General features: G+C 39.2%; 1 protein-coding gene across 4 annotated transcripts in view; it reads left to right on the plus strand.

Moving 5' to 3' along the window:
- Positions 1 to 16,202, plus strand: part of Cpa6 (carboxypeptidase A6) — a 341,877-nt gene that overhangs the window by 212,934 nt on the left and 112,741 nt on the right. For 3 of the 4 annotated variants that reach the window (XM_005066753.3, XM_040741440.1, XM_040741442.1), the window contains 2 exons: positions 422 to 523; positions 2,853 to 2,957. The exons of the other annotated variant lie outside the window; for it this stretch is intronic. In XM_005066753.3, coding sequence (XP_005066810.1) covers positions 422 to 523; positions 2,853 to 2,957 — 207 coding nt within the window. The remainder of the gene's footprint in view (positions 1 to 421; positions 524 to 2,852; positions 2,958 to 16,202) is intronic. 4 annotated transcript variants of the gene reach the window in all.

The raw sequence follows: 16,202 nt of genomic DNA on the forward strand, positions 1-16,202 counted from the left end.
TGCCAGGCATCGGTGGAATACGCCTTTAATCCCAGCACTCAGGAGGCAGAGGCAGGTGTATTTGTGTGAGTCTGAGACCAGCCTGGTCTACAGAATGAGTTCTGGGCCAGCCAGGGATTTTCACACAGACAAACCCTGTCTTGAAACAAACAAACAGAGCCAGAAGACCCTAGTGATACAGTAGTAAAAGGTATCTTTTAAAGGGGTAACAACAAAAAGACCTAGACTACTGGCTGTCAGCAGAGAACATAAGTTGCCATTTTAAGTATCCTAAAGAAAACTAAAAGCAGACAGTGGGGTTTTCCTCCCTGTGTGTTCTTTGAATTTTGGAAGCCACTGTTGTCTTTTGCCACCTTGTGTCTCTCTAAGAGTCCATGTGTCGTGAGGAACTTTGACCTAAGTTTTCCTCCTCTGCCTTCAGATTCAGAGTTGGATGTACCATCTGAACCAAACTCAACCAAGCCTCGTTCAGGTTTTCTCCATCGGGAGATCGTATGAAGGAAGACCACTCTTTATCTTACAGGTGAAAAGAAAAAAATGTTAACACAAGATATGTATCTCCTTCAGTTTGACTTGTGGGAAGAAACGAAATATTTTAATCGTCTTACTAACTTAAGGGAAATTGCCTTGGATCTTAGAGCAAGGTTTAATGGCAGACTTGGATATTCCAGGAATTACTGTTTCTGAGACGCAAAGTTCTTGATGGTTATGGGTTGGTGCTACTTACCATGACCCAATCAGAATTGATAAATGTGAAGAAGTTATCTTTGCCTCCTGCTGCTAATCACACATTCTGACCTCCAGCTCTCCTCTTCTTTATCATTTACCTGATCACCATCCCCTTCCCTGCCTCCCTTCAGAGGGTGAATCACTGGGCTTTTCACCCAGGACTCCTTTAAAACTCCTCTTGGGGATGGGTGCTGAGCCAGCCTCCACCGACAAGCCATTGCTGCAGGCTCCTTCGCTGGCTTCTCTTTCCTTGTCCTCCCCTGTGGTTCTGGCCATCCCCACTCTTCTCTCATTCTACACACTCCACCCAAAAGGTCACATCTGCCCATGATTAAAACCATCCTAGATCTTCCTAGTTTGTAGAGCTCTAAACTAAAGCAGTACACCTTCACCTAGAAATTCACAAATGCTCCTGAGACTTGTCATGATACCACACTATCTTCCCAGCTTAGAAATGTGTCTCCCTAAATTTCTCTTCTCTGTAGTAATCACTCACTTGGAATTTACCACCAAAAAATGGGCTCGGTGCTCTCGCACCCTCTTTTCTCTGTCTTCACTGCTGATGCCTGAATATACCTTTGAATCTGTTCTCCCTGGACTATTTCAATAGCGGCCTCAATGCTGGACATCAACAGTAACAATCCTTGTCCCACTCATCCTCCAAGCTGTCAGTGTGAACTCACCCTCTAACCCAGCATCCACACTGCTGTCAGTGTGAACTCACCCTCTAACCCACCCTGCACACTGCTGTCAGTGTGAACTCACCTTCTAACCCATCATCCACACTGCTGTCAGTGTGAACTCACCCTCTAACCCAGCATCCACACTGCAGTCAGTGTGAACTCACCCTCTAACCCAGCATCCACACTGCTGTCAGTGTGAACTCACCCTCTAACCCAGCATCCACACTGCAGTCAGTATGAACTCACCCTCTAACCTTCCACACTGCTGTCAGTGTGAACTCACCCTCTACCCCAGCATCCACACTGCTGTCAGTGTGAACTCACCCTCTAACCCAGCTTCCACACTGCTGTCAGTGTGAACTCACCCTCTAACCCTCCACACTGCTATCAGTGTGAACTCTCTCTCTACCCCACCCTACACACTGCTGTCAGGGTGAACTTTCTAAACTAGCAAACATATATGGGAAGAGTATATAAGGCAGAAGGGAGAGAGATCATAGACTATGAGGTGTAGCTTTGTCCCTTCCACACAGCACCTAGGGACTTCATTAGTTCCCTACCTCTGTTCAGCATCATTTGCTGATCCTTCCTCAAATACAGCATCTTTCGATTCTTTCCAGCTCTACATGTCTTCCTGTAACTGGTTTTCCCAACAAGCATCCTGTCCTGCTTAAATATTCAAGCCTCCTTTTATTCCCCATGAGAATTCAAGGAAACATGCCATGTTCCTACAGTAACATATAGACAGTCACATCCTGAAGTTGGATAGATTGTTCTCACATCTGCTCTTCTCACCAGCACAGACATCTCTTGACTGTTCATCTCTGAATCTCCAGAGCTGAGCCTGATGTCTGACACTGAGAAGCACTTCCCAACATGTTAACCAAGTGAACTAATGAGTGAATAATAGCATGGTCCCTTATAAATATATTGCCAAGGGTTGTCTATTAATGCCTGGGTTAGAAACCAGGTTTAAAGTAATATTGACATAAGGGTATTTGTAACTGGACCCTTGATTCCACAGATTGTTTTACATTTCTATTTTATGATGTTTGAATATAATTTGCCTGTAAAGTATCATGCTTTAAGAAATTTCCCTTAGGATATTCTGGTGGGCATGGTAAAGATAGAAAGAGAAGAAGGAGGGAGGAAGGAAGTTTTACTTTTTACTTGACAGTTACAAAGATATTAAAACAGAGCCGGTACACTACTTTAGGAATTGCCCTTTTCCTTGTGTATTTTCTAGTCTTTGATTGTATTGAGGCAATAAATTTATTGTTTCTGCATAAGCAAGTCTGGACTTCCAAAGAAGACAGGAAGTCCCTTTCTTTTTAATGTTACCTAATAAACAAAACCATAGTGAAGAATTATGCTGAGCCCTTATTAAATTATGCTGGTCAATGAATCCAAAAATAAAAGCCTGAATCCTCTTATTTTCAGCTGGGCAGAAAATCACGAGCCTACAAAAAAGCTGTCTGGATAGACTGTGGCATTCATGCAAGAGAATGGATTGGCCCTGCCTTTTGTCAGTGGTTTGCAAGAGAAGTAAGTGAGACTCTTTGCAGAGTGCCGGCTTCAGCTAGTCCCATGGGTTTTTCATTCTGCTCGAGGAATAAAGTGGGGATTTGAGAACAGCAACACCTGATTGAATGACAATAATACTTTGATTCTGTAGGGTGCTTTCATGTTTATGAATCCCTCCATGGCCATTGATCAACTTGCATTCACCTCTATCTTCCAAAGGTAGAGGCATCTGCCCCAATTTAAAAAGCTGGGGTAGGAAGGTGCTGGGGGTGAACTCAATTGATAGCCTGCTTGTACCTAGCATGCTTCAGACCCTGGATTTGACCCCAAAGGCCACATTAACTGGTCATGGTGTTGCACATCCACCATCCTAGCATTTGGGAGAATGTGGCAGAAAGACCAGAAGTTTAAGGTCATCCTCAGCTGTGTAGAGTGTTCAAGGCCAGTCTGTACTAAAGGATACTCTATCTCCAAAAGCAAAGACAAAAACAGCTGGGCTCAGACCTTTTATGAACCTGAGGCAAACTAGGGACCAGACATAGCAGAAAACAAATAATAAAAGCCTAAAAATGTAATTTACAGTGGTCTACAGCAACTGTCCTGTTATCTTCAGCTGTGATGTCATTTTTGCCTCCCTTTCTAAATGACCACACCTATGCTAAAACAGCAAAGAGGTGAACAAATGGTTGCTATTCCTGCCTGCTGCGAAGCTGTAATTTGGAGATCAGGAGATCTCTAGCATCTGTGACTGATCATTCTCAGTGTCTGTTCTTCTTAAGGTGACTTTGACAGCTGATGACACATAAGGATTTCTCATTTCCAAACGCTTTGTTTGACTCTTGAGCTTGCTGACTGGGCTGGCATTCCAAGAATGTCCTGATTTTTCTTGTTTGGAACTTTCTTAAATCTTGATTTATAGTGTTTTTATTTTTGTGGGGATTGGGAAAGTCTTAAGAGATACCTAGTCACTAACGGTATCAAAAGTGAAAGAGCCTAAAGAAATGAAGGCTTGCTAGTCCTGTACTTTCAGGAAGCCATTAAGGATACAAAGGGTACTCAAATGTACTTCAGTCATATTTCACCCCGTTTTATGTGCAAATTGTGACTTTGAAGGCTCTCATAGGCATTACAGAATATATTTCATATTTCACAAGTGCTCTAAATTTACAACATATTTCTACCATAACCAAACTTGCAAAAGTATCCTTAATTTTATAGGTATGACAAAATAAGCAGGACTAACTTTTCTTCTTCAAATTACTGAATAACCCACATTCCTTTAAACACCATTCAATCCCACTGAAAAAATCATGAATAAGAAGTTGTTAACTCTATTAATATATCAAATACCCAGAGTTTAACAATAGAATATCTGATATTTCAAGTTTGGGGACAGAAAGGGAAAAGAAAAGATGCTTAAGTATGGAACATCTATTGTTCTCTGGCCCTGTGTATTATGGAAAGAATTTAAAAAGAAAAATTCCTGGGTTTGATCAGTGGCACCACAAAACCATACAAGAAAATGGGAGCAATAAACAGCAATGAAATCAGGATCCTCCCCCCAAAGATGAGTAAGAAAATGCTTCTTCCTTCCTCCTACACAAGGCGAACTTCATGCAGTCCATGACTGTCTCTGCAACCCTCCCCTCTCATTCACCCTCTCTGGTTACTGATGCCATCTGTTCCTCCACTTATCATTTCACATTTCTCCATAAGAATCAAGGTAATAATCGGAAGCAGACAAGAGGAGCTCTAGTAGTCATCCACTAGTGTCTGTGCACAAGGGATGATAGCCATGAATGACAGTGACTAGAACAAGTCAATATTTACATGACATGCTCATCTAAAGCAAAATATTTTCACCTGTCTTTGAAATTCCCATTACCTGGTTTGGGGACAAGAGACATAGGACTGTCAAGATTTAAATAGGTTAAAGCTACCAAGCATCACTACATCATCTCTTTTGCACTAATTCTGTCCTTTTGTTAAATCCTTGGTGACAGGCATAGTGGTGCCATCTTGTTTGATCAGGAGAATCATATGTCTTCCCAGAGAGACATTCAGGATACTGAATATATTCCCTTTTCTTACATTTCACCCTGATCTGCCAGTGGTTACCAAAGCCTAGCTTCTTTCTATTGTTGTCTCACTTTCTTAGATGCATTTTTCTGAAACTTAATGACTTGAAACAGTTATCATTGATTTCTCTGTTTCTGTGGGTCAGCAATTTTGCTGAACTCAGCTGATGCCTCTGACTTGGGATCCCTCACGGAGCTGCAGTCAGGAGTCCACTTGAGAACTCAAAACAGATTAAGAGAGAGGATGTACTTCTTTTTTTTTGTATTTATGAGAGAGGTTTCTCTGTATTGTTTTCGAGGCTGTCAGTCCAGCCTGGCCTCGAACTCACAGAGATCCGCCTGCCTCTGCCTCCCGAGTGCTGGGATTAAAGGTGTGCGCCACCACCGCCTGGCGAGAGAGGATATACTTCTAAGTTCATTCATAGATACGGAGGACATCAAGCCCCTCATTGGCCATCATCCCCTAATATTAGTTCCTTGCCATGTGGGTCTCTCTCCCTTGGAACATGGACCTGGCTTCCCTCAGAGCAAGTGGGAGAGATGGGAAGAAAAAGGATGCCCAAATTAGAAATGAGTCACGTTGCAGTCAAATCTCAAGAGTGACCTCCCTTCACTTTGCCAAATTCTGTCCACTGGAAGTGGGAGACATGAGGTCAAAGGCATACTCAAGAGACAGAGATTATACAAGGTATGGATACCAAGAGGGAGGCATCACTGAGGCTCACATCTGAGGCTGCCTACCACAGCCACCACTGTGAAACCTTACTCAAATATGAGCTACAAGAAAAATTAAATCAACCCTCTGCTCTTTTAGAGCAGACACACAGTATTTTATATGCACATGAGTTATATAACCCTAGCACTATGTCATTTAACCTCTCTAAAGTTCACCAACATGTGGATAATAATGCTATGTAACATACAGGGCTGCTAAGAGGGTTTAATAATGTAATACAAACAGGACCTAGAATGTTTGACAACTAGAAAGCACTTTATGATGTCAACTCATTACTATTAATATCAACAATTCAGTATGTTAAATAACCCACATAAAAGAGAACAACTGAAAAAATCAGTAAGGCTATAAAGGAGCTCAACGCTAACAAACAAAATGCAGTAGATGATTATAGATCACCCAACAACTTCAGAATATGCCTTCTTCAAAGTTCCTGTGGGATATGTAGTAGAAATACCTAGGTCAAAAAAAATCACACTGGAACAAATGTAAAGTGATAGATATCATCTGAGTGTGTCACCTAACCATAGTGAAACCAACCTAAAAACTGATCATAAAAACCTGAAAATTAAGAACAGTTCTAAATAATCCATAGATTAAAGAACAAATTCCAAGAGAAAAAGTTTAAAGAATACATTGGACAGGAAACAAATGGAAATACAACTTCTCAAAACTTGTGGGCGTGGCTAAATCAATACTAAAAGGAAAATTTAAATTACTGAAGTCACTCATGTTAATGGAGAAAAAAAGTCTCTAAACAGCAAGCTATTCAGCAAAGGACCTGTGTCTGGTGAGCAAAATGGGAACAATAAATGAACCTCAAAGTAGGGAGCAAGAAAGTAATAAAAATAGGAGAATAAATCAGTATGATTGAATGCAGAAAATTATTAGAGAATGAAATAAGGGAAAAGTGACAAAATCCTCATGTGCTAGTTGATCTCAATTGTCAACTTGACAAAATCTAAAATCACCTGAGAGGTGGGCATCTGGGCAAGCCTATGAAGGGGCATCTTGATTGGGTTGCCCAAAGATAGTAGCCTTCCTGAGGCTGGGATCTCAGACTGTATCTACGGAGAAACTGACCTGAGGACTAGCATTCATCTCTCTCTGCTTCCTGACTGTAGATGCTGTGTGACAGGCTGCCTCAAGATCCTGATGCCATGCTTTTTCCGCCACTAATCCCTGGAACTGTGACCTGCAAATAAATGCTTTATTCTTCATCATGATTTTGTCAGAGTTTTTTTATCATAGCAACAAAGAAGTAACTCGACATTTAGCAAGACAAAGAAAGAAATCAAGACAAATAACCAAGATTAGGGATGAAACAGGCCATTCTGTATATACAACAGATATCAAAAGGATAATGAAAACTATGAAAGGACACATAAACTTCACAACGTAGGAAAATGAACAAATTAACTGCAAAACACAAACTACTAACTGCTACAGTACACTTTTAATAAAACAGATCATTTCAACTCTAGTAGACTCATAGTTTACCTCATGGCCAGGGCTTGGATTCCAGTGGTCCTGGGAATTAGTGTAGGACCAAGATTCTGACTCAAGCAGTCTGAGTTCAGCTCCAGATCTGGGTTTATTTCCAGAGTCCACTATGGGATGGGGTTCTGACTCCAATGGTGCCAGAGTTCACTGCAGGACTAGGATGCTTACTCCATCTGCTTACCCTGGTGATCACTATATGGCCTGCCCATGATCCTGCTGCCTCCTAGCCAAGACTAGAAAACCTCAACAAATTCAGGCAGGAATCAAGACCAAGCTTCTCTCTTCTCCACAGCTAAACTTCATGTTGACAGCCCTCTAAGCAGACACAGAACGGGCTAAAGAGATGGCTCAGCAGTTAAGAGTACTGCCTGCTCTTCCAGAGGAGCAGGGTTCAATTCCCAGCACCCACATGGCAGTTCACAACTGTCTGTGTCTCCATTTCCAGGGGACCCAACACCCATGTCAGAACACCAATGCACACTGAATAAAAAATAAAGAAAAAGACCTGTTGTTTTTAAAGCAGACAGAAAAATGAAACAACCAAATAAAGTTGGACAAAGGGAAGTTAAAATTGGATGAGAAGTCCATTCCAACAAGTGTGTAAGACATGACAAAGAAACACAAAGTGACAAGGGACCCATCCCAAGATCCCTAGAATGGAATCCAAAACCAAAGAGATGCCTGAAATATCTTATAATTCAGAATCTTACCTTTAAAAAGAATTAATGACCATCTAAATTATTCAAACATGCATGAACTAAGGAAATCTGTCCAAGTCTCAGCAAAGCAGTCTCCAAGTAATTAATAAGTTTGAAGGGAAATGTTCAAAATTTGAGGAAAATGAAATTTTAACACCAAAAATAGAATAATGGAAATAATGAAAATGGAAAAAAAGTGGACAACCAAATAAAAATTCATGTCAGAAAACTTCGTCAACTGACAAGATCATGAAGAAGCATAAATTTTGTGGATAATGGACAAATTAGAGACATAGACAGATCATAGAGAAAATTAATAAATAAGACCAATATTTCCCAAAAGTCTAGGATATGTTAAGGAATTCAGACCTGATCCAGGGTATAGAGGAAGGAGCTGAGATAAAGCCAAAAGGAATGCACAAACTGTTTAGTGAAATTAAACAGAGAAACTCCCAAATCTGGAGACAGAAGTAGGCATCCAGACACAAGAAGCATTTTAACTTCAAACAATCTTATCAGAGAACTTTTCCATGACATACAATAGTCAAGATTGTCAAGTATACAATACTAAAAAACGGTATAAAAAACCCCACTAGCTCACACACAAAGGCATAAACATCAGAAAACCTCAAGCCTTTCATAGGAGCTCTAAGAAACAGAAAAGCATGGTAACAATATATTTCTATCTCTCAAAAGATAGAGTGTGATAACCAGCAAAGCTGTCTTTCAAATTGACTAGAAGGTCAGTATAATTCAAAACAAACACAAATTAAGAAATGCTTGACAATCAAGCAAACCCTTCAAGAAATTCACTTAGGAACATTACACAGGGAAGAAGAAAGTTTCCTCTACAACAACACATGACAGCATATACTCCATAAAAGGAACAGACGAAAGAAACAACAATAATTTAGAAAATCAGAACATCACTTAAGAAATTCTTAGGAAATAGAACATTAGATGTAAATGCTCTCAACTCACTGCTTTAAGAGTTAAAAAAACACTCTAACTAAATGGATTCAAAACTGGAGCTTCAAGGCTGAAGCAGTGCCAGTAAGAAGCCTTGAAGCTCCCAGCCCAGAAGCAGCATCAGTGAAAGGTCAGAGCGTCAGGCCTGGAGAAGCAAAGGGAGTCATGAGCCCCAGATCTGGGAGCAGTGTCAGAGAGAGACCCCAGCCTCAGGCCCATGAGTATTCATCAGAGCTGTATCCCCACTTGCTCCTCAAGGAATGACCACCTGAGCATTGGGCCCACTTCCACCAGGAGGAACGTTCACCGGAAGCTCTGCTCTACTTGTGCCTGAAGGAGTGGTCAACAGAGCCACAGCCCCCAACTATACCAACTGGAAAAAGAGAGAACCCCTGAAGCACAAGCTCCATCTATACCAGTTAGAGGAAGAGATGTGTAAAACAAGGTAAGAGCACACTCAACAGTATAAGGAGCAATACAGAACCACTAGAAACCAGTAGTACTACACCAGCAGGACATGAGCATCCCAACCCAGATGAACTAGAAGAAAACAACTTAAAAATAACTTTATGAGGATGAGAGAAGCCCTTAAAGAGGAAATGAAATATTCTCTTAAAGAAATGGAGGAAAAGACAAACAAAAATTGGAAGATATCAACAAATCCCTTAAAGAAAAACCAATCAAACAAGTGAAGGAAATGATTCAAGACATGAACTCTAAAAGAGAGGCAATAAAGAAAACATAAACCAAGGGAATTTTGGAAATGAAAAATTGGGGTAAATGACCAGGATCCACAAATGCAAGCATAAACAACAGAATACAAGAGATGGAAGAGAGAATTTTAGGCATTGAAGATAATTTGGAGGAAACAGATTCATTGGTCAAAGAAAATTTTAAATCCAATAAATCTTTAACACAAAACATGCAGGAAATCTGGGACACCATAAAAAGACTGAACCTAAGAATAAAAGGGATAGAAGAAGCAGAAGAAGTTCAACTCAAAGCACAGAAAATATATTCAACAAAATCATAGATGAAAACTTCCCCAACCTAAAGAAAGATGCCTATGAAAATACAAGAGGTTTACAGAGCAGCAAATGGACAGGCCGAAAAGAATTTCCCTTGTTACATAATAATCAAAACAATGATATACAGAATAAATAAATAATATTAAGAGGAGCAAAGGAGAAAGGGCAGATAACATAAAAAGGCAGACCTATCAGAATTACACCTGACTTCTCAACAGAAACAATGAGAGCCAGAAGGTCCTGGTCAGAGGTTATACAGACACAAAGTGATCACAGATGCCAGCCCAGACTACTATACCAGCAAAGCTTTCAATAACCATAGATGGAGAAAACAAGATATTCCATGCTAAAACCAAATTTAAACAATACCTATCCATAAACCCAGCCCTATAGAACGTACTAAAAGGAAAACGCCAACTCAAGGAAATCACTTATGTCCACAAGAACACAGAAAATAGATGAGCTTACAGCAGCAAATTCCAAAGAAGGGAAATGAACACACGATGCCATCACCAACAACAAAAACAAAAATAACAGGAACTAGCAACTACTGATCATTAATATCCATTAATATAAATGATCTCAATTCACCTATAAAAAGACACAGGCTAACAGACTGGATGCTAAAACAGAATTCATCCTTCTGCTGCTGACAAGAAACACACCTCAACCTCACAGACAGACATTAACTCAGGGTAAAGGGTTGGGAATTTTTTTCCAATCAAATTAGCCTAAGAAACAAGCTGGTGTAGCTATCCTAGCATCTAACAAAATAGACTTCAAACTAAAATCAATTAAAAAAAAGATAAAGACAGGCATTTCATATTCATCACAGGAAAAATTCATCAAGAGGAATTCTCAATTCTGAATATCTATGCCCCAAACACAAGAACTCCTGCATTTGAAAAGGAACATTACTAAAGTTTAAATCAATAATCAAGCCCCACACATTAATAGTGGGAGACTTCAACACCCTACTATCACCACTGGACAGATCTGCCAGACAGAAACTTAACAGAGCAATACAGGAGCTAACAGAGGTTATGACTCAAATGGATTTAACAGACATCTATAGAACATTCCACCCAAACACAAAAGAATATACATTTTTTAGCACCTCATGGAACCTTCCCAAAAAAAAAGACCACATACTTAGTAACAAAGCAAACCTCAATAGATACAAAAAATTAGAATAAATCCAAGTACCCTATCAGATTACCACAACTTAAAGTTACAATTCAACAGCAATATTAATTTCAAAAAGCCCACAAACACATGGAAATTGAACAATGATCAACTGAACCACCACTGGGTCAAGGAAGAAATAAAGAAATAAAAGACTTCCTAAAATGTAATGAAAATGACCACACAACATACCCAAACTTAGGGGACACGATGAAAGCAGTGCTGAGAGGAAAGTTCATAGCACTAATGCATACATAAAGAAGTTGGAAAAATCCCACACTAGTGGATTAACAGAACAACAGAAAATTCTAGAACAAAAAGAAGCAAACTCACCTGGAAGGAGTAGATGGCAAGAAATAGTCTAATTTTTTTGAGGGCTGAAATCAATGAGACAAAAAGTTGGTTCTTTGAGAAATTGAACAAATAGACAAAACTTTATTCAAACTAACCAAAAGACAGAGAGAGAACATCCAAACTAACAAAATCAGAAACAAAAGGGGAGAGATAACAACAGACACTGAGGAAATCCAGAGAATCATCAGTTCATACTTCAAAAACCCATACTCCAAAAAATTGGAAAACTTTAAGGAGATGCACAATTTTCTAGATAAGTACCACATACCAAAATTAAATCAAAAACAGATAAACAACTTAAATACACCTATAACCCCAAAATAGAAACAGTTACCAATAGTCTCCCAACCATAAAAAGCCCAGCCCCAAATGAATTCAGTGAAGAATTCTATCAGATGTTCAAAGAAGATATAAAACCAATACTCCTCAAGTTATTCCACACAACAGAAACAGAAGGAACATTGCCAAACTCTTTTTACAAGGCTACAGTTACCCTGATACCCAAACCACACAAAGACACAACTAAGAAAGAGAATTACAGACCAACATCCCTCATTAGCATAGATGCAAAAATACTCAATAAAATACTGGCAAACCAAATTCAAGAACAAATAAGAAAATTCATCCACCATCACAAGTGGGATTCATCCTAGAGATGCAAGGATGGTTCAACATACAAAAATCTGTCAATGTAATCCACCATATAAACAAACTGAAAGAAAAAAAACCACATGATCATCTCAACTAGATGCTGAAAAAGCCTTTGACAAAATTCAACACCCCTTCATGATAAAGGTCTTGGAGAGAATAGGGATATAAGAAACATACCCACACATAATAAAGGCAATATATAGCAATGTAACAGCCAAAATCAAACTAATGGAGAGAAACTCAAAGAAATTCCACTGAAATCAGGAACAAAACAAGGATGCTCACTCTCTCCATATCTATGCAACAAAGTACTCGAAGTTCTAGCTAGAGCAGTAAGACAACAAAAGTAAATCAAAGGGATACAAATTGGAAAAGAAGCCAAACCCTCACTGTTTTGCTAATGATATAATAATATACATAAGTGACCCCAAAAATTCTACCAGAGAACTCCTATAACTGATAAACACCTTCAATAGTAAAGCTGGTAGGAGTACAAACTTGTACAGCCACTGTGGAAATCAGTATGGAGATATCTCAGAAAATTAGAGATCAACCTACTTCAAGGCCCTGCAATACCACTGTTGGGCATACACCCAAAAGAGGCACAGTCACACCACAAGGACATTTGCTCATCTATGTTCATAGCAACATTATTTGTAATAGCCAGATCTTGGAAACAGCTGAGATGCCCCTCAACTGAAGAATGGATAAAGAAAATGTGGGACATTTACACAATGGAGTAATACTCAGTGGTAAGAAACAATGACATCCTAAAATTCACTAGCAAATGGACAGAACTAGAAAAAGCCATCCTGAGTAAGGTAACCCAAAATCAGAAAGACTAATACATTATGTACTCATTCATAAGTGGATACCAGACATAAAGCAAAAAATACACATCCTACAATCCATAACCACAGAGAAGCTTGAACCCTTTTTCAGAAACAGATGAAGGCAGACACAGAAATCCACAACTAACCAATGGTCCAAACTCCTGGAGTACAGTCAAAATGAGGGAGGCGTGATAATATGAACAAAGGAGTCAAGACCATGATGGGGAAACCCAAAGAATCAGCTGACCCAAGCTAGTGAGAGACCACTGACTGAGGTTTGACAAATGGAAACTTGCATAAGACCAAATTAGACTCCCTTAATATAGGTGACAATGGTGTGACTAGGAAAATATATGAGGCCACTGACAGTGAGTCCAAGATCTAATACTAATGCACTAACTGACTTAGTGGAATCCATTCTATATGGAGAGTACCTTGCTCAGCCTAGACACAGGGTTGTGGGAGTGGAGAGATGTCTTGTCCTGCCTCAACTAGATGATGGGACAGACTTAGTAGACTTCCTAGGGGAGGCCTTACCCTCTCCAAGGAGCATATGGGAGATGGAGGGGAGTGAGGAGCAGGAGGAGAGAAAGTAGTGGGAACTGGGATTGGGATGTAAAAAATAAATTAATTTAAAAAAGAGAAAACAAAGACATCCAAATGCTGACCATCAAAATATAGAGGTAAAGCTACCAAGGAAACAGAAGCCATAAACAAGTAGGCATCATTATTCTTACACCTGATAAAGTCAACTTAAAATAAGACCTAGTCAGAAGATATAAAGAAGGCCACTATATATTAATAAAAGGAATAATCTGTCAAGAAAGTATAACAATTGTAAACATTTATGCACCAAATCTTTGAACCCAATTTTCATGAAAGAAATAAACACTACAAAGCATAAAGCCATATAGGACCTGACACAATAGGAAAAGTTCACAACTCCACTCTTGCATTTAGACAGCTCTTCCAACCTAAAGCCAAGACATTTCAGAGATAAATTATACCACAGATCAACTGGACTTAACAGCATATCCCACCCAGCAGACTTGTGGAACCTTCTCCAAAACTGAAGGCATCATAAGCTACAAATCAATCTTTAACAAATACAGAATAAATTTATAAAATCCCTTGTTTCCTATCAGATCACAGTAGAATAAAAATAGAAGTAAACAGCAAGAGAAATTATAGAAACTCCTTGGAAACTGAGCAATACAGTTTTGAATGAATAGTGGGCCATTGAAGAAATCAGAGAGAGAATTTAAATTTTCTAGAATTGGATGGGAAAAATAGCTCAGTGGTTAAGAGCATTTGCTATTCTTGCAAAAGACCTGAATTCATTTCCCAGAACCCTCATGGTGGCTCACAACTGCCTATAACTCTAGTTCCAAGGAATTCAGCGTCCTCCTTTGATTTCTGTGAGCATCAGACATACATGTGTTACACAGACATACCATGCAGGTAAAACATTCATCTATACCATTTTTTAAAAAATCTTTATAAATAGAATGTGCAAAAGTTGGTTTTTTTTTATCCTACAAATGAAAATCCAACCTATCAAGACCCCAGAAACACAGCTAAGACAGCACCAGGAGGACAATGTGTTGCCATAAACACTACACACACACACACACACACACACACACACACACACACACACACGCATATTTGGCCTTGGGCACACATCCTGAACGCCACCTAACCTGCTGGGTCTGCTGGACCCCAGCCTGCCTACACCCTCTCCAACCTCCAGGCCCAGCCTGTTTTGTGTACCTAGTGCTTTGGTCCCAGTCTTGAGAAATTCCTATGTCTTCTCACAGAACTAGGAAAAAATGCAAGAATTCATATGAATGCATGAAAAGCCAAATCAATCCTGAGGAGAAAGAATATAGCTGGAGATATCACAATAACTGACCTTGAATTATGCGACACAATAATGGTGACAAAGACATCCCAGTACCGGTACAAAAATAAATATATATACCAATGAAACAGAATAAAGTATCTGTAAATAATCTGGCAAAGTTATGCCACTTACCTTTTGAAAAGGTATCTAAATCATGCAGTAGTTTTTTAAAGCCTATTCAACAAATGATGTTAGAAAACCTGATATACACCCACATAAGACTGAAATTGGATCCCTGTCTTTCTCTGTGTACAAAATCAACTCCTTAATTTGAAATCTGAAATGCTGAAACTGCTAGAAGAAACCACAGGGAACACACATCAAGATAGAGATTTAGGTAAGAACTTTCTGAACAGAGTTCCAATAGCACACAAACTAGCCCCAAGAATAAACAGATGGAATAGCATGAAATTAAAAATGTTTTTCACAGGAAAAGAAATTATCATCAGAACAAACACACATACACACAAAGTGAGAGAATGTCCTTGCCAGTCATATTTCAGGCAAAGGGTCAATAACCAACTTTAAAATAAACTGCAACAATTAAAAATCAAAACTCCCAGTCAGTAAATGAACTAGAAAAATGAACATATAGTTTGAGAAAGAAGAAACACAAATGGCCAATGAATATTTTTGAAAGCACTGAACACCCCTAGTTCTCAGGGAAATGCAAATTAAAATCACTTTAAGACATTACCTCGTCTCTTTCAAAATAGCCATCATCAAGACATTCAACAAGTGCTGGCAAGTCTTATTCTCTGTTGGCAGGAGTGATCATGGAGACACTATAGAAATCAGTGTGGATGTTTATAAAACAATTTAAACTAGAATCACCATATGACCCAGTCATGCTTACCCCAAAGACTCCATCTCCTACCACGGAGACACATGCACATCCATAGTCATCACTGCTCTGTTCACAACAACTAAGAAATGGAACCATCTTAGATGCCCACCAACAAATAAATGGATGATGAAAATGTGGTCCATATACACAACGGAATTTTATTCAGTTATAAAGAAAAATCAATTTGCAGAAAATAGATGAATCCAGAAAGGAAAACATATTAAGCAAGGCAACTCTAACTCACAAAGACAAAAACCATATGTTCTTTCTCATATGCGGATTTTAGCCTGTAGTGTGTGTGTGTGTGTGTGTGTGTGTGTGTGTGTGTGTGTGTGTGTGTGTGTGTGTGTGTAAGTTGGTTAAAACCCAAAAGGCTAGACAGACCAAGAAAGGGTAAAAATAGGACAATGAATAGGGACAGAAATACGTGAACTGACACACAGGAAATGAAAGGAGACAGAAGACTAGAGGTGGGATA

This window comes from Mesocricetus auratus, unplaced genomic scaffold (assembly GCF_017639785.1).
Source record: "Mesocricetus auratus isolate SY011 unplaced genomic scaffold, BCM_Maur_2.0 Super-Scaffold_6730, whole genome shotgun sequence".
NCBI lineage: Eukaryota > Metazoa > Chordata > Mammalia > Rodentia > Cricetidae > Mesocricetus > Mesocricetus auratus.